At 54.6% G+C, this 25002-nt stretch overlaps 1 protein-coding gene across 25 annotated transcripts in view; it reads left to right on the plus strand.

Annotated features, from left to right (window-relative positions):
- Positions 1–25002, plus strand: part of MCF2L (MCF.2 cell line derived transforming sequence like) — a 128934-nt gene that overhangs the window by 20256 nt on the left and 83676 nt on the right. For 3 of the 25 annotated variants that reach the window (XM_072761074.1, XM_072761085.1, XM_072761091.1), the window contains exon 1: positions 17162–17707. The exons of 13 other annotated variants lie outside the window; for them this stretch is intronic. Coding sequence is in view for 4 of the 12 variants with exons in the window: in XM_026008827.2 (XP_025864612.1) it covers positions 16991–17069 (79 nt within the window). In the remaining 8 variants the exon portion in view is untranslated. Of the gene's footprint in view, positions 1–16640; positions 17708–25002 lie in introns of those variants that run through there. 9 more of the 25 variants (XM_026008830.2, XM_072761080.1, XM_072761084.1 and 6 more) reach the window with 7 other exon arrangements.

The following is a 25002-nucleotide window of genomic DNA, read 5'->3' on the forward strand; positions in this document are numbered from 1 at the left end:
CCACTAGCGGACGTGCGCGGAGCCGCCAACTGCACTGGGCGGGCTGGGAGCTCCGTTCTCAGGACTCGGCCGCGGCAGAGCCTTAAATAGAGTTCAAAATCAGATCCCGGCTGTCGTGGCCCCTAGCGGGAGGTTGGTGTGGTCCGGAGCACACCCCAGCCCAGCCCAGCCACCGGGGACTGACCTGATCTCCGCCCCGGGGTCAGGCTGGCGTGTCCGACCCCCTGCCCAGCAGAGCTGGGAGAGCTGGACTGGAAACAGGCCCCAGCGTGCAGGACGGTGGCTCCGCGGGCTCTTCCTGACTCGCTGGCTCTGAGAGGTACCATGTCTGGCCACATCAGCTCTAGGTTGTCAGCAAGGTCCCCACTGAAGTTTGCTTTCATCCTCGGCTGTATGTCCCATCACCCAATGAAGCCGTGAGTGTCCTGAGCCAGGGGCCATGCTCTGCCCACCCCCCCACACCTGTTTCCCAGGCCTCAGACCACACCACCCAACACAGTGCCCCCAGGCCTTGTTGCCAGGTCCTCTCCCTTCCAGTTCCTTTACAGCCAGGCGCCGGACCCCTGTCCCTGGCTGTTCTCGGAGTCTCCTCGCCCTGCCCCGCTGACACCTCCCAGAGGCAAGAAGGTGGCCGAAGTTGCTGCTGCCTGAAGACAATGGCCCTTTCCCCAGCCCAGAGATGCTCTGGCGCCCCACCAGCCGTATTCTCAAGCTGAGTTCTCCAGAACAGAGGAGATCCTGCCACCTGCGGCCACAGGGGTGAACCTGGCACACCTCAGAGGGAGAGCAGGAACACACAGGGATGGACCAACAGCCAGGGGTCCACGCTATAAAACATGTGCTTCAGTCACTGCCATGGACCAACAGTCACCATCATGGACCAACGGTCACCACCAGGGACTAATGGTCACTGTCAGGGAAGCGGGTGGTGGCAGGGCCTGCCGGGAAGGGGGCACAGCCAGTGGGCCTGAGGGAGTGTTCCTATTGCATGAAGGACATGGAAGCTCCTAGAAGGCATGGTGTGTCTTTGATCGTGACTGAGGAGTGTCTCACCAAGAGGTGCAGTTCTTTGCACACTGATTATTCCTCAATAAAGCTGTTTAAAACATTCAAACAAAAGGGGAAAAAAGGTGTTGGTAAGGAAAACACAAAGAAATGGGAAAACATTCCATGCTCATGGATTGGAAGAACAAAATTGTTAAAATGTCTATATTACCCAGAGCAATCTACACATTCAATTCAATCCCTATCAAAATACTATCACCATTTTTCACAGAATTGGAACAAATAATCCTAAAATTTGTATGGAACCAGAAAAGACCCTGAACAGCCAGAGGAATGTTAAAAAAGAAAACCAAAGCTTTAGGCCTCACAATTCCAGACTTCGAGCTGTCATCATCAAATATGGTACTGGCACAAAAACAGACACATAGGTCAATGGAACAGAATGGAGAACCCAGAAATGGGCCCTCAACTCGATGGTCAACTAATCTTCAGCAAAGTAAGATAGAATATCCAAGGGAAAAAGGACAGTCTCTTCAACAAATGGTGTTGGAAAAATTGGACAACCACATTAATAAGAATGAAACTGGACCATTCTCTTACACTGGACACAAAGATGAACTCAAACTGTATGAAAAACCTAAAGCTGAGACAGGAATCCATCAAAATACTAAGAGGACAACACAGGCAGCAACCTCTGTGACCCTGACTACAGCAATTTCTTACTAGACGTGTCTTCAAAGGCACGGGAAACAAAAGCCAAAAATGAATTACTGGAACTTCATCAAGATAAAAAGCTTCACAGCAAAGGAAACGGTCAACAAAACTAAAAGGCAGCCTGCAGAATGGGAGAAGATATTTGCAAATGACGTATCAGATAAAAGGCTAGTATCCAAGATCTATAAAGAACTTATCAAACTCAATACCCAGGAAACAAACAATCCCATCATGAAATGGGCAAAAGACATGAAGAGAAATCTCACAGAGGAAGACATGGACATGGCCAACAAGCACATGGGAAAATGCTCTGCATCACTGGCCATCAGGGAAATACAAATCAAAACGACAATGAGATCCCACCTCACACCAGTGAGAATGGGGAAAATTAACTAAAGACAGGAAACAACAAATGTTGGAGAGGATGCGGAGAAAGGGGAACCCTCCTGCACTGTTGGTGGGAATGTGAACTGGTGCAGCCACTCTGGAAAACTGTGTGGAGGTTCCTCAAAGAGTTAAAAATAGAGCTATCCTACGACCCAGCAATTGCACTGCTGGGGATTTACCCCAAAGATTCAGATGCAATGAAATGCCAGGACACCTGCACCCCGATGTTTCTAGCAGCAAAGTCCACAACAGCCAAACTGTGGAAGGAGCCTCGGTGTCCATCGATAGATGAATGGATAAAGAAGGTGTGGTCTATATACACAATAGAATATTACTTAGCCATCAGAGAGGATGATATCTTACCATTTACAATGACGTGAATGGAACTAGAGGATATTATGCTGAGTGAAATAAAGTCAATCAGAGAAACAATTACGTGATTTCACTCATATATGGAATTTAAGAAACAAAACAGATGAGCATAGGAGAAGGGAAGGAAAAATAAAATAAGACCAAGTCTGAGAGGGAGGCAACCATAAGAGACTCTTAATCATAGGAAACACCGAGGTTCGCTGGAGGGGAGGAGGTTGGGGGGACAAGGTAACTGGGTGACAGGCATGAAGGAGGGCAGGTGATGGGATGAGCACTGGGTGTTTTTTTTGTTTTTTTTTTTTTGTTTTTTTTTTTTTTTTTTTTTTTTTTTAGCACTGGGTGTTATACACAACTGGTGAATCACTGACTTCTACCTCTGAAACCAATAGTATGCTATATGATAATTAATTGAATTTAAGTAAACTTTTTTAAGAGAAAAGGTATTGCTACCACTTTTATTTTCTGTCCTATTTTACCTCCTTCCCCTGCTGACTCAAGTGTCCTCAGGGCTGAACAGAAGGTGACCCCCCTGAATGATCACTTTCCTTGGGCAGAGCCTTGGCATGTCCTGCGAAGTGACCACCCAAGAGCCTCCATTCTTTGGGGGCTGGTGGCATGTGGGGAGAACCATGCTGAGGGGTCTTCACTATGTTCTGTGTGCTCCTTGCCGGGCTGGGTGCTCTGCTCTACAAATAGCAGATGGTCATACTTGCTGGTTTGCTCTTTAAGGAGGAAAACAGTCCTGTGTTGTACCATCACAGTTTCCCCACTGTAATCTGCAAGCTGACTTGGACCAGTGAGGGGCGTGGTCTCAGAAGTCAGGGGGGACTAACCCTGAGGTGGCCAGGACCCGGGCCTCTCAGGGCAGAGAGGGGGGCCACATCAAAGCTACCCGAGGTGCAAGAACAGGCAGGGAACTGGGGCCTTGGCCCAGCCGACACAGGCCAGCTGACCTTCCTGAGCAGGAAAGCACCAGGAAGGTGAGGGTCTGTCCACTGCTGGTATTGTATCCCCGGTGCATGGCTCCAGTGCATGGCGGGTAAATGGATAAGTGTGCATGGCAAAGCAGGAACAGCAAGACTTAGGTCTGTCCTGGGTCTCATGGTCAGGAGTGGGAGGCTTTGCTGGGTCCCCACGGACCCCCGTGGGAAGTCACAGCTCTGAAACGTGGGGACACAGTCCATAGGTTTGTTGTTGCGGGCTCATTTCTGGGTTTTACAGTCAGTAAAACCGACTGTTACGGCATGCTCACATTTACTGAGCGTTGACCGCCTGTCAGGCACTGTTCTCGTTACTTATTTACACTTCATCTTCCAAAACCCAGTGACGTAGGCACCATGGGCCCCATTGTACAGATGGGGAAACTGAGTAACATCCCCCAGGTCACCCACCTGGTCAGTGGACAGGCAAGGGTCTGAACCCCAGTTAACCCTGGAACCCACACTCTGAACTGCATGGCCAGGCAGACTCCTGGATGGTGGGGTGGGGGTGTCCTGTCACCACCCAGCTCTCTGGAGTGTCCAGCCTGGGAGATGTGCCTGGCCCCCTGAAGGCCCATGGTCAGGGGCACTCTATTGGGATGTGGCTGCGGACACCCATCCTGACCCTGTGGGCCTTTAAATGTATAAATCTGGGTGCCTGAGTGGCTCAGTTGGCTAAGCAGCTGACTCTTGACTTGGACCCTGAGATTTTGGGATGAGCCATGCTGTGTGCTCAGCGGGGACTCTGCATCTGCCTCGCCTTCCGCCCGTCCCCCACACATGCCCTGCTGCTTGTGTATGTGCACTCCCTTTCTCTCACTTGAGTGCTCTCTTTCTCTCTAAATAAATAAATAAAATCTTAATAAAGAAAGAAAAATTCTATATCCAGGAAATCCCCAGACACATTGGAAAATAAAATGAGCTCCGGTTGCCAGAATTGAGTTTAGATGTTGTGCTGAGCCCCAGAGAAACTGAAGCCAACATTAGTTTTTCTCTACTTTTACTCAGTTTCTTAGAAAGTATTTGAAATGTAGGAATAAAGTCCAGATATTACAGTATATTGATTTATTTCTCCTTCCCGGGAGGTGTCATTACCAAGGAGGCAAAATAACCAAATCTGGGCTGTGGGTGTGTGGCATGGCTCTGTGCCCACGGGGCCGCCAGGAGAGTCGTGAATCTCTGCTCGGCTCTGGGGAACCGCAGCCCTGTAGTTAAGACCTGAGCCTGTGGTCAGGTGGTGCGAGGGGGTGTGGGGTCAACTGTGAGTTAGCTTTAAGCATTTGCCTTTCTGAAAATACTCAATATTCTTAGCCTACATTTCTTCTGTCCAAGGGCCATGTTCTCAATGCTGCCCATCAAGATACGTGGTCTGAAGATACAGGGTGCGTGGAAACTCATCCTCCAGAACTAAGTCGTGATGCCATTCTGAAATGTCTTTTCTCTGTGTATTGGGCTCCTGACATGTTTGTGACACTCACAGTGAATCTGCTGGTAGTGATCACAAGCACTTGGCCCACGTGGTCACAGGGGCCAGGGTCTGAACAGGCTGGTGTCCCCAAGGCAGCCCATAGCCTCCTCTCCATCTTTGGGCTGCTGTATCTGCTCATGGACGCAGCCCAGCCACATCATATACTGCATGTCCTGCTGCCTGTGCATTCTGTTAGCCCACAAGTGCTGCCATTAGAAATGAGAGGGCACCTTCTGGGGTGAAGCCTGTGTCCACGTGTGTCCCTGGTCTGGGTGAAGCCTGTGTCCACATGTGTCCCTGGTCCGAGTGAACCCTGTGTCCATGTATGTCCCTGGTACAAGTGAAGTCTGTGTCCACGTGTGTCCCTGGTCCCAGGTGAACCCTGTGTCCACGTGTGTCCCTGGGCCAGGGTGAAGCCTGTGTCCACGCGTGTCCCTGGTCCAGGTGAAGCTTTGTCCACGTGTGCCCCTGGCCCCGGGTGAAGCCTGTGTCCCGAGTGTTCTGGGACTGTCTTTTCAGACCTTTTGCCTAACATCTCACACTTGCATTCGTCTGACCTCAGCAAACATCCATCGGAATAGGACACACCACATATCGTTGTCCTTAAATCTTTTACTAGTCCACTATGTAAAAAATTTTTATGCATTTATGTAGCATCTCTGGGTATTTTCTGCTCTGGCGTAGCCTGATCCATTTATGGTCACACCAGAGGCTCTGGTCCCCGTCGTCCCTTGGTGTGAACTGCAGAGGTAGTATGTGTTCCTGCTGACCTGACCTTAGAGCCCTACAGGCAGCACAGCCCTGCTGTTCCTGGACTCATACCCCCAGGCATATGGCTTTGTGAGGTTGGGTATGAAACCTTATTCACAGGGTGACCCCCCAGAGAAGGAAACGTGGTGGGTAAATAGAGTGCTACCTGGGTATGCGGCCCTGGCGCTCTTGCAGAATGGTGCAGATGGAAGTGTTTGCTCCCAGGCCCCTGCTTGCTTACCGATGGGCGGCCATGTACTGCCCGGGTCCCTGGTGCTTTTATTCTTAGAGGACATGGTGTTTTCAGAAACGGAGCTAACACTTGTATCCGTGAATCAGCAGCGCTTTACTTACAATGCCTGTAAATTGTAGGGGCTTTGCTCTTTACATATGAAGAACCGAGGTGGTGTAGGACCTGGAAGGTCTGGCTGATCTCACCGTGCAGGTGGGGGTGCAGGCCCATTGACGCACTGAACGCTGCTCATTCTCTGGCTGGACAGACTCGGTAACCTGTCCGTCTCCAGGCCACACGCATCTTTGCGGTTGTCGACGTTTCATTTCTCATCCGTGAGGCAGGATATGGTTCATGCTGTATGTACATTTCTGAATGCGGTGTCGCCTCACCTGGGGCCATGCTCTTCTCTCTGGGTCATTCTGGTCTCCGTACATGTGCTACTGTGGTGAGTGCAAACTCGGTTTTTTCCTATTGTTTAGAGTTTTTATTTTGTACTTGAACAGGCTTTTTGACTTTGTAAACCTGCATGTTACCATCAGTGCTGCGTAGACACAAAGGGAAAACATTAGAAAACAAGTTGGCTGAGGTTTTCCTGAAGTTTCTTCACATTCAGCAGCTGCTCCTCGTGTGCCCGGTGCCCTCACCACTGATCTTCCCCAGATGCCAGCTTGTTCCTGGGTCCCATGACCAGGCCTGTCTCAGTCAGGGTTCTTGGAGAGATGGAACCCCCAGGAGATGTGCACATGTAAATCTACATCCATTTGTAGTTTGTTTCAAGGAATCAGCTATGCAATGGTGGGCCTGGCAAGTCTGGAACATGCAGGGCAGGCGGAGATGCAGGCAGGGTTTTTATGTTGCAGTCTTGAGGCAGAATTCCCTGTCCTTGGGGAAACCTGGTTTTTTTCCCCTGTTCTTGGGGCCTTCGGCTGATTGGACATGGCCCACCACATCATGGAGGGTGATCTGCTTTCCTCAGAGCCACCTGGTTGCAGGTGTTGATTAGCCACATGTCCAGGTGCCTGCACAGCAGCTCCCAGATGAGTGTTGGTTTGGATGATGGGAATAGAGTCTTGACTAGCGGACACATGCACTGACCATCCTGTGGCCTGGTCCTGTCCCCACTCACCTTCCCCCAACCAGTCGTCCTCCTCTCTCTCTCCTGCCAGCTATGTGCCCTACACCAGGGTACAGCCCACCTGCTGCCTCCTGTGTTCACACGGTTCACAGCTTGTGCCTTAGGGAAGCCTGTGCCTCACCCGCATGCGACCACGTCGGCACCCCAGGGCTTGCAGGTCCCCTGCAGGTCATGGTGATGATCATCCGGCCTCCCCACATGCAGGGGGACCTGGAGCAGCACTACTGGGAGCCCTCCGGTGGAGGCGGTGTGGTGGCATCTGTCGTCTGGTGTCAGAGCACCGTTTGTGCTGGGACAACGAGTGGCTCCAGGAGTAGCATGTGCTCCTGCTCCTGGCGCAGCCCCACCACCGCCAGGCCTCGTCCCTGGACCACCCCTCCTCTGCGGTCATCGAGATGGGATGCTGTCCTGTGGGACTTTCTGAGGGGGGCGCTCGGAACAATGGAAGGAAACAGGGTGAAGGAAGTGGGCCGTTGTCTCCTCTGGCTACAGTGGCTGAAGACATTCCCTGCGCGTCCGTGGGTTCGCTTCCTTCCTGCTATTTCCTTGCGTTGACAGCAACAACGTCCTTCTGCTGGGAGGGCATCGAGAAGGTGACTAGCTGGGAGGAGCTTCCTCGCTTCCCTGTGTTGGCCGATGTCGCCCTGGTGCTCCTCGGCAAGGCTGTGGGTTGAATTTAAAATATTAGGAAGGGACAGGCATTCACTGGGTTTCCTAAATGATCGCAAACGTCTACACGGTGGTAGGTGAACAGCATCCATATTTGCACTGTCTCAGGACGGCAGATGCCTGTGTGGACACGAACGAGTCCCGCCCTGACGCTGCAGATTCCCAAGAGGCCTCTGTGTGCTCATTGGCCCTTTTTGGGGCCCCAGGGACCTGGCAGCGGCGTGGCTTCCCTCCAAGGAGCTCTGTAGGAGAGCACATGTGCATGGCTTCATCACTGTCCTGTTGCTGCTGTCACAAATGGCCACAAGCTGTGGCGTGGGCACCACATGCTTATTATCCTCATCATCCCGCAGTCTGGGAGGTCAGAGTCCACAGCACAGTGTGGGCAGGGCTGCTTCCTTCTGGAGGCTCCAGGACAAGCCAAGTCCCCGGGCTCTGGCCCCATATCGTGCAGCTTCCGCGGCCGCAGCACATCCCTTCTTGTTTCCCATCACCCCGAGCCGTATTGCTGACCGAGAGTACCACCTAAACTCTGCAGCAGCAAGGCTGCAGCTCCTCACGTGCTGGGGGCCAGGGCTCTGTCCCTGGGGAGCCGAACGGCTCGATGTACATAGCTGGACAGAGGCCCCCTTGGCCAGACACAAGGATGAGCTTCTCCCAAGGAGGACTCCCAGGGGACACCTTCACCTCAGGAGCAGAGGCTAGCAGGCCCTCACAAAAGGGCTCACTGGTGATTAACGCTACATGAGTCCTGATCAGCCCCTTTCCTCCCCATCGAAGAGACTGGGCCAGGGCAATAAGGTAGGTGGTGGGCAGCTCATGCTAAAGAAATCAGGAGGTGTGAGGGGTCGAGTGTGTGGAGACAGGTCAAGACTCTAGTTTCTTCACCCCATATCCTGGCTTGCTTTCACCCATGCAAAGCCACTGACCTGCCCTTTGGGAGGCCAAGCATGAAAGTACTTTGAGGTCATCAGATTGCAAGGTACAGTTGGCAGTGCCCCTGACCCCTGCTACCGTGGGGCCCCTGGGGAGCGCTGGGCCGACCCAGTAACCCCAGACAATCTCCCGGTCTCAAGATCCTCCATTAGTCATGTGGTGCCAGTCCTTTGGTCCGTGTAGGGTGACACATCCACAGGTTGTGAGGACGAGGACAAGGACGGCCATCACTCTGCTCTCTCCAGTGCTCTCTCAGTCCCTTACAGGCTTGAGTGGCCAGTGCCCTGGCAGCAGCTCGGGTGGGGGCCCCCTCGGAGCCTGTGGCCCCTCGAGTCACAATGACGAGGCCCATGGGCTCTCCTACATAGGGTTCTCTCTGTCCTCTCCCATCCCCCCCGCCTAGGAGCCCGAGTCTCCCAGTGTCCCTACCATGGGGTCTTCTGGCAATCTCGAGGTCGCCCCTGCCCCCAGCTCTTCCCCAGGGGACACGACTGATGGCGCTTCTGAAGATCTAGTTCCTTAGGTGTTTGACACGGAATGTGGCTGGAAGTCGTAAATCAAAGGAAGGAACGGATTTTGTGTCACCATGTCACTGTGTCATCATCATTAGAATAAAACGTACAGAGGCCCATGTGTTCCGCATCCACGTGCTAGATCCTAACCCCCAAGGAGACGTGGTCTCTCGGAGGCACTAGGTCATGGGGTGGAACCCTGGAAACAGACCCCAGAGCCTCTGTCGCCTGCCCCCCTATAGGACACAGCGGGAAGGCCCTGAATGGGGCTCCTTATGGAACCTGACCGCGGGTGCCTCCCTGCTGGGCTTCCAGCCTCCGTGGCTGTGAGAGCTCCAAGCTATCAGCCCCCAGGCACTGCTTCCTTAGGGCCACCTGAGTGGTCTGAGCCTGAGGGAGCCTGCTTTCTGCATGAATCTTGCTGCCAGGGCGGAAGGGGGCTGGTCTGGCCCATGAGGTGATGCACTGGCTGACACCCCCAAAAGATGTGCTCAAGATGCACGGCTTGGGGGTGCAGGGCTGGACCAGAGCCTGGTGACACACCCAGAATAATGGGACCTGACGAAGCCAGTGCCCCAGGCCCTCTCAGCGGGCAGGTGGGGCTGGCCCTGTGATCTCCAGCTGCCCACACCCCACGCCCCCACCCTGCGTGTCTGCAGTGGGACCCTCCTATCCTCAGAACCAGCCACGTCAGGGAGTCAGGAGGTCATCCAAGGAGGCTCCCGTGGTAACACTGTCCTGCACCTGTACCCACCCAGCAGCGCCACTCAGAAGCTTTATTGTCCAGTTAGGATCCTTCCAGAAGGTCAGTCCTATGTCACAGGGTCCTTGCCCCGGTCACTGGTGGTCATTCATGGACGTGGGTGACTGTGAGATTTCCCTGGTGCCTTACCCGACATGCATCCCAGCCCTGCTCTCGTGAGAATCAATGTCATGACTGACACAGACACATTGGTTTCTGTGTCTCGTCTCAGAACTCACAATGGTTTTACACAATGACCCTATGGCCACGTCTAGCCCTCATCCTCAGGGAACTGGGCTCTTCACTGGCCCAGGGAATGGGCAGAGCAGGGCGCAGGCTGCCTTCTCACAGGCTGTCCTCTGGGACACCTGCCCTCCCAGCATCCTGGTCCCTCCCTGGACAGAACAGCGGGGCCTTGGTGACGCTTTATTCGGATCCCCAGATTGTCTGTCCCGTGTGGTCACTAACAAGCTGCAGCTGTGTCCCCTGGGCTCTGTCCCGCTGGCCTGCATATGGGCATCCATCACCTCCCCATCTTCCCCCTCCCCTCCCCCACCCCAGGCACCAGATCCTGCTGCTCCCCACCCACCCCTCCCCTCCAGAGTCTCCCCATGGAGGCAGGGCAGGGAAGCACATGGGCAGGTGGACACATATCCGTTCATGTGTGCACTGACCTGCTGGGCTGTCTCCTGAGTCCTATCTGCACTGCCTTGGGGGGCCCACGTGTACTGGTCGGCCAGGCCCTCTGCTGTGGCCTCCCCACCAGCTGACCCCACATAGTGGCTGCCTACCCCTGGTGCCTCCCTGCCTGCTCACCCGTGTAGACCTTGGCAGTGGGGCTCCGACTCTTTCTGGGCAGCCGCCCTGTGTTACAGCCTCACCCAGTTGCTGCTCCCTCAATGCTGTGCTGAGACCCAGTGGACACGCGGCCTCAGGTGAGTGGAAGGTATGCAACATGATGATTTCATATGGGCGTGGACTTTGGAACAATCAGCACATGAACTTAGCTAATACTTTAGTGCATCACACGTTCACCGAGAACACTTATGATCTACTTCCTAACGGTTCTCCAGGATGGAACTCGTGCTGTGAACCATAGTGTGACCCCCAGGGTCACTCATCTGCTCCAGCATCTGCCCAGCACCTGGAAGCCAGCGTATACTCTGTTTCCAGGTGTTCAGGGCTTCCAGATTCTGCCTACAAGTGACGTCGGAGGCACTTGTCCTTCAGGCCACCACGGTGTCACCAGTGGCAGGGTGTGCTTCGTATGGCTGAGTGACAGCCCACTGGGTGTGCAGGGCGCATCTTTATCTGCTCCATCGTCGGCTGGCTGTAGGCTGTTACCAGGTCTGAACTGTTGTGCATTATGCTGCTATGAACATGGGGTGCAGGTACCCCTTTTGTGCTATAGGTAGCTTTAGGGTCTCCACGTGATCCACAGCTGGGAGTGGGCCCAGGTGGTTAAAAAGCTGCCCTGTGGCTACAGGGAGAGGCTCAGGCACAAGTCCAGGCACCAGGGGGACATCAGAGGCCCTGAAGGCTGCAGGGCTCCAGAGGCTCCTAGTTGTGTTCGAGGGTCAGCCTCTCAAAGAGATGCGTGCCCAGCCCAGCCTGTGAAGCTGAGCCGGGGTTGCCCGTGTTCTTGATGCATCACAGAGATGGACGGGGTCTGTGCGGGCAGCACCCAGGGCATGCAGACCCACAAGGCCTGGTTCCACCTCTTCTCCAGAACCGGGGCGCCTTCCACAGCATCCTGCATTTGACCCCATTCATCCTGGGACAGCTCCCTCCCACCCCCACCAGCTCTTAGAACAACTGTCCCATGCCCTCCAGAGCCTGGTCTTGCAGTAGAAATAGGAGGCCAGGGAGAGGGAGGTGTGGGAACCCGCAGGTGACGTGGACGAGTCAGTTGATGGTGGCCTCCACCTGAGGGGAATAATTCTGAGAGCCTGGAAGCTCCTGGGTGACTGGCGATCAGAAGCTGAACTCAGAATAGGGTGCACGCTGGTCCCAGATGCAGAAGGTGGCAGGGAGGCTAGTGGGAGGCTGGTCGGAGAGTATCTCTGGGCCTGATCTGTCCAAGCACTGCCAAAGCCAGAGAACGACAGGCAGGACCTCTGGGCATACTGCCCAGGTACCTCTGGGTTCTGTGTTTCCTTTCTCTAGCTGTGTTCCCAGAAGTAAAATTGCTGGATTATGTGATTGTTTCACTAACTTTCTGAGGCTGCTCGTCCTGTTTTCCAGAGTGGCTGCACCCGCATGCATTTCCAGCAGCCGTGCTCGAGGGCCCCCCTTTCTCCGCGGCCTCGCTGACACTCGCTATCTCTTGTCTTCTTGCTGGAAGCCTTTCTGCGGTGTGAGGGGCATCTCCTGTGGCCCGACTGCAGGTGTGGGGCACCCTCACAGCCCCCCTGTGGGATCCCGCCTCTTCTGGCCTGTGTTTGGCCCAGGGTTCTAGGAAAGGTGGCTGGCAGGTGATCATCCCCAAACAAGGCTTTGGGGGCAGGCCAGGTGCTGGGGTGTGGGCTGACCCCATCCTGAGGACTTGCAGTCCCCTGCTCTTCCCCCCACCCACCCAACCATGAAGTCCCTCCTGGTGGCTCCTCTGGGGGTGGGTGGGCTGGGGCGGGGGGACCCTACAGGTTTCCACAGCTCCTTCTTCCTCTGAATCCTGTGGCTGACGGGCATTTCCAGGGCCCTGTTCCCCATGGAGTCCAGGGAAAGCCACCTGCATCTGTAGCCCCCTGCTGGGGCTTGCAGGGGGCCACCACTGTGTGTCTCTGTAGCCAGCAGCTCAGTTGTGCCTGTTTCTGAATTTGGTACAAATGGAGTCCTATTTCCTGTATTTGCACCTTGCTGCTGTAGTTCACTGGCCCTGTGGTTTGTGAGGTAACCAGGAAACCCCCCAGTTATTCCTTCACTGCAGGCAGCTTGGCTTTCAGCCTGCCCTCCCCGTCCCCTCCCTTACTCCCTCCCCTCCCTGCCACCCCTTCCCTTCCCCCTCCCTCCCTTCCCCTCCCCATCTCTTCCCTGCCACCTCCTCCACTCCCCCTCCCTTCCCTCCCCTCCCCATACTCATTCTCCTCTCCCTTCTCCCCTGTGCTCCCCCTCCTCCTCCCCTCCTCTCTTCTCCTCCCCCTTCCCCTACTCTCCCCTCCCCTCTGCCCTCCACTGCTACAAACATCTGTGTCTATGAACACTGGTGTGGGTGCACCAGAGCACCTTGCCGGGACAGGGGCTGTCCGTGTCTTGACTTTGTCATACATTGGCCCATAAGTTCCCTGGGGGATGGTGCCCGTGGATGCACCTCATTCACCAGCATGTTCACCCCAGGCCGGGATGGGCCGTAGGGTGTGTGTCCTTGTTCATGGGGCCTCAGGCAGAGTGTCACTGCCTCAGGGGCAGGGGGCCTGCCTGCCTCGGTCAGACCACCCTGCCCGGGAGGGGGTGGCAGCTGCTCAGGAGTGGTGTGTGGCCACACTCCGAATGCACCTGCGGGACACCTCAGCTCCAGAGCAAGGCTGTTAGTGTTGTGATGTGAATTTCTTCAGAGCATTCTTTCCGAGTCCCCCTTCCCCAGGCTGCCCCCGCCATGTGGGGCAGGCCACGCAGGACACTTTGCCGTGGTGACCTTCAGCCGCAGCACGTTCCCCACCCCTCCCCCCCTAGAGAGCCCCACCTGTCTCAGGAGGGCAGGCTCCCAGGGCTCCTGGTTTCTCACCTCCTTTCATGGCTAACTTTCATCCTCTGTAAACCGTTGCTAAGAGGATGTATTTGGTATCCAGGTGTAACATTACAGCTGTCTTCCCACCTGGGCGCTCAAGGGGCCCTCAAGGGGCCGGCAAACATTCCTGTCCTGCTTTTCCTTTCTAGGAAGGGGCAAGATAGCGTCAGAAAGCAGGGCCTGTGCCCTTGGGACACATGGGCCAAGATTCTTGTGCAGTGTTGGCTTGGGATCCTACCTACCTAACTGTCCTTTACTGTAAGGGACTGTGCGGATGGCATTCCAGTTGAGATGTGACAATGACTCCCTGAAGCAACTGGTTTCTAGGTCTGTGTTTATATGCATCTGAGTTTGAATCCTGCCTCTGCCACTTGCTAGCTGTGTGACCCTGGGCAAGTTAACCTCTCAGTGCCTTATTCTATAAAACAAGATAAAAATAGTGCCCACCCCTTTGTGAAGATTAAATGAGTTCAAAGACATTAGGAGGGTCCCTAGAACATAAGTGCCCAGTAAACATTGGGTGGTATCATCATGATGATTATACTTGGGCAAATACGAAATGATTTTTATAGAAAGCACCATTTTTGCCTAATTTAAAGAGAGAGTAAAGGTTTGATAGAGATTGAGAAAGAAAGGGATGGAAGAAGGAAAGGAGAAAGGGATTTATTCTAAGTGACTGGCTCGCATGACTGTGGGGCTGATAAATTTTAAATCTGCAGGGTGGGTACAGGGTGGAGCCCTGGGGAAGAGCTCATGTTGCAGGTCGAGCCTAAAGTCAGTCTTTTTTTTTTTTTTTTCCTAAAGTCAGGGTTGAGACAGAAACCCCCCTTCCTCAGGGGAAGTCAGTCTTTGTCTCATCAAGCCTTCAACTGATTCGATCAGGCCACCCACACCAGGGAGAGTCTACTGACTTACCTATTAATCACATCTACAAAATACCCTCAAAATGACATCCAGCCTAGTGTTTGAGCAAACATCTGGGTGCGGAGGCCTGGCCAACCATCACAGAGGGCTGCTGACTCAGTCTTGAAGCACCACTGGAGTGAGCAGCTCAGTCCAGGGAATGGCACCAGCCAGAGGCACTTCAGGAGAAAGGGTGGAAGGCCTGGAGTTCAGGGAAGAAGCTGAGTGTGACGGGAGGAATCCCACCACAAAGGGCATGGGAGTGAGTGAGAGCAGGGCTCAGAGAGTATGTCTTCCCCTCCACTTAAGTTTTTGATTTAAAGATGGGATAGGCTCACTGTGGCTCTCAGCCGGTGACCAGCAGCGTCAGCATTGCCTGGGATCCTGTAGGACATGCAGGTTCCTGCCCCCACCTCAGGTCCACCTGATGGGAAATGCTGTGGTGAGGTCAACCAGCCCTTGTGGCTTCCATTGCATCTCAAGTTTGAGCACTGCCAGAGTACACTTGTGTACTTAAAAAGGGGTTGCACCAGGTGAGGGGGAGGTGGAGATGCCTGGGGAAGGGGGTGGAGGGTTGAGGGAGTGTGGCTGGGAGGCCAGTTAGGGACCAAGAAAAGTGTGGGTGCCAAGGACAAGTGTGGTGGTTGTTGCCTTTGGGACAGGGGGAAGTGGGTGCCGCCCACTGCACTTGGGGAGGGTGGGGCCTATGCTGTAGACACTTAGGTCTCTGTCTTGAAGTCCAGGCAGGTGGCATGAGGGAGTCTGTGTGTCACCGCAGGGTTTGCTTCAGGCCGGGCAGCCCAAGACAAGGGGAGGCCCACTGTTTGCTCCTGGTGGCACCTTGCTGGACACCTCTGTTCAGTGGGCTCTACTTGAACCATATGAAACTGCTGGTATGCAGGTGATTCTGATGAAAGAAAGAAAGGAAGGAAGGAGAGAAAGAAAAAGAAAAGGAAGAAAAGACAAAAGCAAAAAGCAGTTTCATTTCAGTTACTCCGCACCTTCCAGATGTGGCTATTCACCTTTATTTCAAGTTGTAATAGTGAGTTTCCAGATCTTTCTTGCCCCCCAGGCCCAGGACGGCTCCGAGGCCAATGCTGTGTCGCCCTTGTCTGCTTACTCCTGGGGCTGGGCTTGGTGCCCTTTACTTCACAGGAGCTGCAGTTTGAACCTCAGCCGCTTCCAGCTTGAATTCCCAAACCACTGACAGACCTCAGCGCCTCTTCCTGAAACACCCCTGTAAGGAAGGGCCTGCCACCTGCAATGCCAACCACAAAAAGGTGCAAGCGGGGGGTGAGGAGAGGCCCCATGCGGGCCCGGAGGACACCTGTTCCCCCAGGCCTCAGATGTGGCCGCCATGGCCGCGCACCAGGACTTTGCATCTGCAGGCTGCAGGGCGCTGAGGTGTAAAATGCACCAAGTGGCTTCGTGCCAATCATGGCAAGGTCGGAGGGCCCAGCCAGCGCCAGCGTGCGGCGCCCTTCCCTCCCCGCCCCTGCAACCCCGGGCGGGCAGCGCGGCTGAGGGAGCTGGCGTCCACCCCCGGCCCCGCACACCCACTAGGACCCACAGGGGATCCAGAGGCCTGGAGTGGCGGGGCAGCATGCGGCGGCGTGGGGAGCGTGCTCTCGGCTGCTGTGGCCTCTGCACCTGCCCCAGGGCAGCCGGAGGTAAAGGGGGGGGGGGGGCGCGGCTCAGTGCCACGTTGGTGGCCACCTCACCTCACAGTCTGTTTGCGCCCCCCACAGCTCCTCCTTCCTCTCCAGGGAAGGCAGAGACCCCGCTGCTAGGGACCCGGAGCAGGTTGCGCCTTTGCGCAGGGAGCACAGTTGGTACTGTGGGGGCCCCCAGGTGGCCGCGGGGATGCGCACGCAGGGCTCCCAGGTGACCTTGAGGGTGCACACGCAGGGCCCCCAGGTGGCCGCGGGGATGCTCACGCAGGACCCCCAGGTGACCCCGGGGATGCGCACGCAGGACCCCCAGGTGACCGCGGGGATGCGCACGCAGGACCCCCAGGTGACCGCGGGGATGCGCACGCAGGACCCCCAGGTGGCCGCGGGGATGCTCACGCAGGACCCCCAGGTGACCGCGGGGATGCGCACGCAGGACCCCCAGGTGACCGCGGGGATGCTCACGCAGGGCCCCCAGGTGACCGCGGGGATGCGCACGCAGGGGCCCCAGGTGGCCGCGGGGATGCGCACGCAGGGCCCCCAGGTGACCGCGAGGGTGCACACGCAGGGCTCCCGGGTAGCTGCGGGGACACGCGAGGCTGGCGCGCTGCTTCCGCTTCCGCCCAGCAGCCCCCCTGCCGTAGGGCGCGCCCCCTTGGCGGGGCGCAGGAGCCAATCCCGGGAAGGGAGGCGCGGCCGTGCCCCCTCCCCACTCTCGACCCCACCCATAAAGCACCTTCTGCTGCGGAGGGAAGCTCGCTGCAGAGGGTCACTTGTTCTGTCAGAGGATGAGATTCTGGCTGAGAAATGAAGAGATGGCTCTGGAAGCGATGGTGCAGAGGCTGACGGCGGTTTGCAAGCGCACTGGTAGGAGGAGCTGCCAGCGCGGGTCTTGTGTTCCTAAGCCTGACATCATGTGTTCGGTCGTGGCGAGTGCGACAGCCTCCGCGCCCTTCCCCATTAACGTTAAGGGGAAGCAGACATGAGGGGCACCTGTCCGGCCGCTGGCGGGGCTCCGCGGACGGTCGGCTGGGCTAGGTAACGTACCGCACCGGGCAGGTGCAGGTGCCGCGCGCGAGCCCGGGCGGGGCATTCGGGAAACCCATCTGAGCCTGGGGCCTCTGGGGCCTCCAGGGCCGGGTCGGCGTGGGGACGCTGGGGCTGTCACAAGCTGATTTCAAGGAGCTGAAATCTGGATCAAACAGATATTTCTTCTCTTCCCCAAATATTAAATCCTAAGACAAATGCTTGAACATGGTGCAGGTAGGGGGGAGTAGCATCACTGGACATTCATTTTCTGTCTCAATTAAAAGATGACTTAAAATGAGTTTGAGGAGCAGTTTGAATGGATCCCTTTAGGTCTGAGAAAACGCTGAGCTGGCAGCGCCTCGCTATTGGCTTTCCAGGGGCCACCCCTGGGTTTCCATGCTGCACTGGGAAGGCAGGGCACCTGCACTCACTGGTTGTCCTTGAAATGAAGAGGAAATAGCCGTATGTCATTAAAAGTAAGTGGCCACGTTTTTGCCGGATGTTGCCCTATGTTAGTTGTATATCACTACCTCGTCGGCGTCTAAAGGATACTTTCCTGGAGAGGTTAGATTCTGTGGCTGGGCTTAGGCGTGGTGTCCTTCCTCCCTCTCTCTCATCAGTGGGAGACCCCACTGGGCTTGGAGAGCAGAGCCATGGTTAAATCAGGGTCAACATCGTTGTGTGTGATGGTCTAACCAGATTTGGGGGGACATTCAGTGTTTAATGGTGATTTTTGTGATTAAAGCTACCGGATTTATTACATATGGGTCAAAAGAAAATAAAGCCATTGTATGCCATCTGCGTCTTATTCTCAGATAGATAGCTCCCTTTTTCTGGAACTTGGGTGCATTTTGCTTGGGTGTGGGGTACGGCCTGTGTTGTGGGGTGAAGTGCACGGTGGGTCACAGACTCACAGGAGCACCCCTACCCGCCCTGCAGGGGGAGCCGGAGGCTATGCCTGCTCTTCACGCCTCTACTCCAGCTTTGGAGTCAGAATGACGGAGCAGGAACAGTTCCAAGAGTGATGTCATTCCCTAGGTTTTAGGGATGGAGGTTTCTCTGTGAGCTCGGAAAGATGCATGTGCATTTAGAATTGTAAAAAGGCTTCTGCGAAGAGCAGGAAGGATGGCTGCTCCCTGAATCGTGCTGCGAGCCGAGCCTTCATGTTGACCAGGACAGCCTCGCTCTAAGCAGCAAGTCCCAAACGTGCGTCCTTTATCACATCTGTGCTACCAATAGCTGCAGATTTCACCAAGTCTCTTAAATCCAGGTTAACAGACATCCGGCTTGATGAATACCTGGTATTGTTTAGTCAGGGGAGAGGCAGCACCCCTGCCTGTGTCCCATTAACACCATCAGCTCCCTCTGCGCATGTTCATTTTCCATCAGGCTGTGTGCTGGCCCCACTGCATGCAGGCTCTGGAACGTCGAGTGGGCACCACTGATGCGGTGCCACCCACTGTCCGGGGGGCACACACACCTTCCCTTGCGGGGCCCGGAATGTAGGTCAGCATCAACTAACTCACCAGCCAGGTCCAGACCCCACGGTGTCCTTAGAAACTGCCCATCTGTGCCAGAGCCGCTCTTCCCCGGGGATCACAGAGACGATCTGCCTCCAGGGTCACGGGCGGTTCGTGGCACATGTGGCAGGACGCAGGTCTGCATCTGGTGTAGTGACTTGGGGCTGGCGGCCCGACCCTGAGGACCAGGTCAGAGCTGAGGGCTTGCACTCAGGGACCTTTCAAAGGCTTCTCATCTGTTTCCTTCCACGGCTCCACCTGAACTGACAGGTGGGCCTCTTCGTCTGCTGGTCTAGACACTGCTGCCTTGCCCATCCTTCGGGCTGGTGCGTTGCTTCTCACTGTCTGCATGTCAAGGAGGGTGGAGCTGTCATGTGGTCCTGAGCCTGGATCTGCTGACCAGGAGAACCGAAGTTTATGTGTCTGGAAACTGATCAATCATCACAAAGCCAGGAGCAGTTTCCAGTGGCAAAGCTCCTCTTCTGTGTGTGGTCTCCCTTTCCAGCATTTTCATTATTTTTTTTTTCTTTAGATTCCCAGTAATTGGTGAAAAAGTCAGAAACACTTGAGGGAGAGACGCTGATTGGTCTGTAGTTGGTTTAAACATGTGCTGGATTCAGAACACTGGTCCTCCAGCCAGGGCCTCTGAATCTGGAGGGAATCATCACAGACTCCTGTCCCCCACTACCCGCCCCAGGTTTCTGACTCAGGAAGTCGGGCAGAGCCTGAGAACCTGCACTTTCTGGGTCTCCAGTGATGGTGATGGCACTGGTCCACGAGTCAACCTTGGGGAAGAATCTTAAAAATCTCATGCCACCTTCTCCACCCTTTCACCTTGAGCATGACCCTAGCTCTTGTCGTGGGTGGATAATGATGAAGGTGGATAGATGGATGGATGAGGGGGGATGGCCAGGTGGGCAGGTGGGTCAGACCAATGGACCGTCTTATGTATATTGTGCATTTTGATCTGTACGGCCACTCGGAGGCTTAGCCATCATGCCCATCCTGCATACAAGACAGTAAAAATATAAGTTCTGTCCTATTTGAAAGGCTGAATGGCCCTCAGTGAGGACTGGCACGTTCATGTTGTGCATCAGAGCCTGCACGATGGGTCTGCCCCACACCTGTGGTCTTCAGTTCTTCCCCTAGTCAGTCCTGGGAGGAGGAACCCACCCACTCTGGTCAGTCCTGGGAGGAGGACCCCACCCAATGGTCAGTCCTGGGAGGAGGACCCCGCACCCTGGTCAGTCCTAGGAGGAGGACTGCACCCCCTGGTCATTCCTGCGAGGAGGACTCTCCCCCTGGTTGGTCTTCTAGTAATTGCTCTCACAGGCCCAGTGACCATAATTGGATGCCTCACCTTGGGGAAGTTGCAATTTTTCTGGATTGCCTCAGAGAATAATGCTAGAGACAAGAAGAGCAAAGAGGTATGAGGGGGCAAATCAGCCCACTTCTCCTGGGCAGCTCAAGGGCTTAGGCCCTGCTTCTCCCTGCTTGAGTAGGAATAGGACACTCTTAGAATTCACTTACCTCCTTCTTGTTAGGTGCGTGCTTTTTTATTTTCGATGTTTGCTTGGTGTGAATATATAAACAGACCGATGAGTCACACAACCATGTGCTCTTCTACAGAACTTAAGATCTGAAAAAATGATTTTTAAAAGATTGTTTTTTAGTGAAAAGAGTTGTGTTTACTACATAGGTATCAACGCAGAGTTTTTGTTTTTGTTTTTGTTTTTTATCTCTTTAGTTATTACTCTTTTTCCCTAAATAGAAGACAAGCGTCTTATGTATATTGTGCCTTTTGATCTGTATGGCCACTCGGAGGCTTAGCCATCATGCCCATCCTGCAGGTGTGGAAACATAGGGCCCAGTTAGGTCAGCAGCAGGACTGGACAGTGGCAGAGCTCATAATGGACAGTCCCTGTTCTGCGCATATACCTGAATACTCCTGTCATGCCAGAGAGTCTCCAGGTTGCATTAAGCTTATGGAAGGCTCCACAGAAGCAACAGAGGTGAGTGGTTTACGAAGGGGAGGTAAAAGGTGAAGACGCTGCCTACTGCCTGCTGCTGGCACCCAGCAGGTCTCAGTTCGCCAGCTTGTTTGTGAGCATGTGGCGTCCCCTACCCTGCCACTGCCCCAGGGCCTCTCTGGAGGAGCCGTCTGTTTGCTGCCCCCTTCTCCCTGGGTCAGAGCACCCCTCAGCTAGGAAAGAGCCTCCTCTCGCCTCTCCTCTCTAGCTGCCACCTGGTGGGGGGCAGAGGGCAAGGGGTCCATCCCTGGGGCGGGCATCACATCTGGGCTATGTCACCAGAATACTTCTGGAAGACAGAACCGTGTGCTGCTGTCACCAAGAATCCACTGGGTGGAATGCTGAGGGATTGGTCCCTGACACTGTCTGATGGCCACATCTGTGTCCCTCATGACCTGGAGCCAGTGTGAATTGTCTGACCAGTCAGCCCATGACACGGCAGAGCAAGACCCCGCAGATCACAGAGAGGAGCTGTGCCCCGCACCTCCCCACCCAGCTTCTGTTTTTGCAAAGTTCTATAGACTTGGTGTCTGCTTGGGTTAATGTGTGAAAATAAGTAGTTAACCCAGAAATGCCAAACATACCCTATGAATTCTTTATGTAATATTTAGTTTGGGGAAGTGTCTTCTGCGTGTAATGTGGCTCTTTATATTTGCACTGTGGGGTCTGAAGCCCCTGGTGTGTGAGGTGGGGACAGCCCGGAGGCCAGGGGGTTGGGGCTGGGGGAGCGGGAGTAGAGGGTTCAGGCCCACGCATCTGTCAGCCCCGGTGCAGTAAGGAACCACAGGTGAGCAGCTTCTCTCCCACAGTCTGCAGACTGGCGGTATGAGGCAGGGCTGAACTCTCCTGAGGCCTCTCCTACAGCGTGCAGATGGCCGTCTTCTCCACGTGTCCTCACACGGTCAACCCTCTGCGTAGCTGTGTCTGATCCTCTTATAAGGACCCGGGTCATACAGGAGTAGGGCCATCCTGGTGACCTCATTTTGTCTTAGTTATGTCTTTAAAGTCCCCATCTCAGAACAGAGTCACATTCTGAGGTCCTGAGGCTGGACTTCAACACATGGAATGGAGGGCGAGGGACACCATTCAGCCCCTGACACCGGGTTGGATATGAAGTTGGGTCATGGCCCCAGCCTCAGCTCAGACTCTGGGAAATCAGAGCCTCTGAGACTTGTAGGCAAAGCTGTGGTTTTTTGTTTTGTTTTGTTTTTAATAAATTTATTTTTATTGGTGTTCAGTTTGCCAACATACAGAATAACACCCAGTGCTCATCCATCAAGTGCCCGCCTCAGTGCCCGTCACCCAGTCACCCCCACCCCCCGCCCACCTCCCTTTCCACCATAGTTCATTTCCCAGAGTTAGGAGTCTCTCATGTTCTGTCTCCCTTTCTGATATTTCCCACTCATTTTTTCTCCTTTCCCCTTTATTCCCTTTCACTATTTTTTATATTCCCCAAATGAATGAGACCATATAATGTTTGTCCTTCTCCGATTGACTTATTTCACTCAGCATAATACCCTCCAGTTCCATCCACGTCGAAGCAAATGGTGGGTATTTGTCGTTTCTAATGGCTGAGGAATATTCCATTGTATACACCGAGCATAGCTTCTCTATCCATTCATCTTTTGATGGACACCGAGGCTCCTTCCACAGGTTGGCTATTGTGGACATTGCTGCTAGAAACATCGGGGTGGGGGTGTCCCGGCGTTTCACTGCATCTGTATCTTTGGGGTAAATCCCCAGCAGTGCCATTGCTGGGTCGTAGGGCAGGTCTATTTTTAACTCTTTGAGGAACCTCCACATGGTTTTCCAGAGTGGCTGCACCAGTTCACATCCCACCAACAGTGCAAGAGGGTTCCCCTTTCTAGAGCTGTGGTTTTTAAGGCTCTTCTGGCTGCTTGTTGGGAAGGTGGAGTTGCTGTATGACCAAGGAGGCCACTGCCTGGTCCAGGACAGATTGGACAGCCCCTGGGGCCTGTGTGGCAGGTGTGTAGGGGGCAGGCGGCATGGGCAGGGGCGTCCTGGATGTGTTCTGGAGGTGGGGCTGACTGAGCTGGACGCAGCGGTGAGAAGGAAGAGCATGGTGAGGCACACCTGCTGCCACCTGCACCATCTAGGCTGCGTGCAGCTCTTGAACCATCAGTCCTCCCTGGGAAGGTGGTGTGTGGCTGAGACAGGCTCAGCGTGGCAGCAGGCTGGGAGCTAAGGGCCAGAGCAGCAAGAAGAAGCTTTGTTCCCAGGACATCCTTGGAGCACAGTGGCATGACACCCCTAATGTACCTGTCAAAGAAAGCAGTCCTTTCCGGGCACAAGGTGCGTGCATTCTCCACAGAATATAGGGGCTTTTGGTGCCGTGGCCAGAGCATCTGGCAAAACTAAAGTCTGTCCAGCACAGTGTCTGCCAGATGCATTGGTGCCGTCCCCATGCCTGGGTGCTTCTCCGTGGTGATGAATCCTTAGTTCTTTTTCAGATCTGTCCTGAAGGGTGCCGAGGCCTTTGGGAAGAATGCCACTCAGGCAGGTGGAAGGAGTGTTGGTGGGGATCTGTAATGGGCTGGGAGTGACTACGAGATGTGGGAACTGTTATTAACCATAAACAAGGCACATATGCAGGCGGTTCCTGTGGCTCTTGCAGCAGGGAGTCAGGAGTGGGTTTTAGAGATTCTGAAGAAAAACTCTGGGGCTGAAATCAGTGGGTTACTCTCCTTTAGGACTGCCCATTGGAGGTGTTGCTGGTTCCCCGCAGTCTAACCTGGGTACTTGGGGTCTGGTCTCTGACGAGACATTGCCCAGACAGCTGTTGGAAATGCAGATGCTCGGGCCCATTGCGGCCAGGTGAGTGTGATGCCTGCACAGGTGCCATGAGGGTGCCACAGTGCGGGTCAGTGGGCAGGTGGAAGTGGAGCACCTCACTCCATCAGTGGACTCCAGAGACAGAATCAGATGGAAAGCAAGGACCACCTTGCACCCCCACCCCACTCCCCCACCCCTGCCTGGAGCTCCTGCTCGACCATCAGCTAATTCGGAGCCACTCCTGTGATCCTAGCCCACACCCCTGAGCGCACACTATCCCCATGCCCACTGTGCTACCTGCCTTGTGGTGGTTCACCACATCCATGGCTCACTGATGCCCTGTTTGACCTCTCGCCCTGGGCCTGGCACTTACCTGTCTCCACATGTGCTCAAGTAGCAAGTGGTAGAAAACACGTGTTGGTCTGAATTGAGGACCTGCAGCAGGAAAATGAAGCCCCCAAAGATGGGATATCAAAGATGAATACTTCCCTGATTTTCAAAAAGAACATGTGCAATCAAGAAACTATAAATTCGAGGGATTCCTGGATGGCTCAGTGGTTTAGCGCCTGCCTTCAGCCCAGGGCATGATCCTGGAGACCCGGGATTGAGTCCCATGTCAGGCTCCCTGCTTGGAGCCTGCTTCTCCCTCTGCCTGTGTCTCTGCCCCCCTCTCTCTGTGTCTCTCATGAACAAATAAATTTTTAAAAAATCTTAAAAAAAAAAAAAGAAACTATAAATTCGGGACGCCTGGGTGGCTCAGCAGTTGAGCGTCTGCCTTTGGCTCAGGGTGTGATCCCTGTCCTGGGATCGAGTCCCGCATCGGGCTCCCTGCGAGGAGCCTGCTTTGCTTCTCCCTCTGTCTGTGTCTCTGCCTCTCTCTGTGTATCTCTCATGAATAAATAAATAAAATCTTTAAAAAAAAAAAAAGAAACTATAAATTGGCTACCTTGACCTTCTAAGGAAGCAGAAATGGTTGAATAAATTGAGAGCATGCAGGAAGGTGGTCGTCTCCAGCAGCTAAGATACACTAAACTCAGAGCAAACTACGTCTGTGGAAGTCAAAGAAACATCGGACTTTGGTGTCTGGAATTTGAAAAAGGCTTTCTTGGTGACCTGTGCTGTCCTTGGTGGACAAAGAGAAGAGGCTGTGAGGATGGCATGGTGAGATTATTCAGATTCTTTGCCAGCAAGTGTCCCTCCCACCACCTCTTCAGGGGGCGGGACACGGGTCTGTCTGCTTTGACTTGCATGTGGCTGTGGGACTGGCTCTGGCAGCTCCAATGCTCAGATGCGCTTGTAGTGGGCTGCCCCTTCCTGCTCCTGGTGACCCCGCGGGAGAACTGCCAGGGCAGGTGTTGCCCTCCAGCCTGGTCCACGGTAAGGCATGTGGAGCAGAGCTAGCCCACCGCACTGTGAGCTGGGGGTAAC

The sequence above is a fragment of the Vulpes vulpes genome, chromosome 6 (assembly GCF_048418805.1).
Source record: "Vulpes vulpes isolate BD-2025 chromosome 6, VulVul3, whole genome shotgun sequence".
NCBI lineage: Eukaryota > Metazoa > Chordata > Mammalia > Carnivora > Canidae > Vulpes > Vulpes vulpes.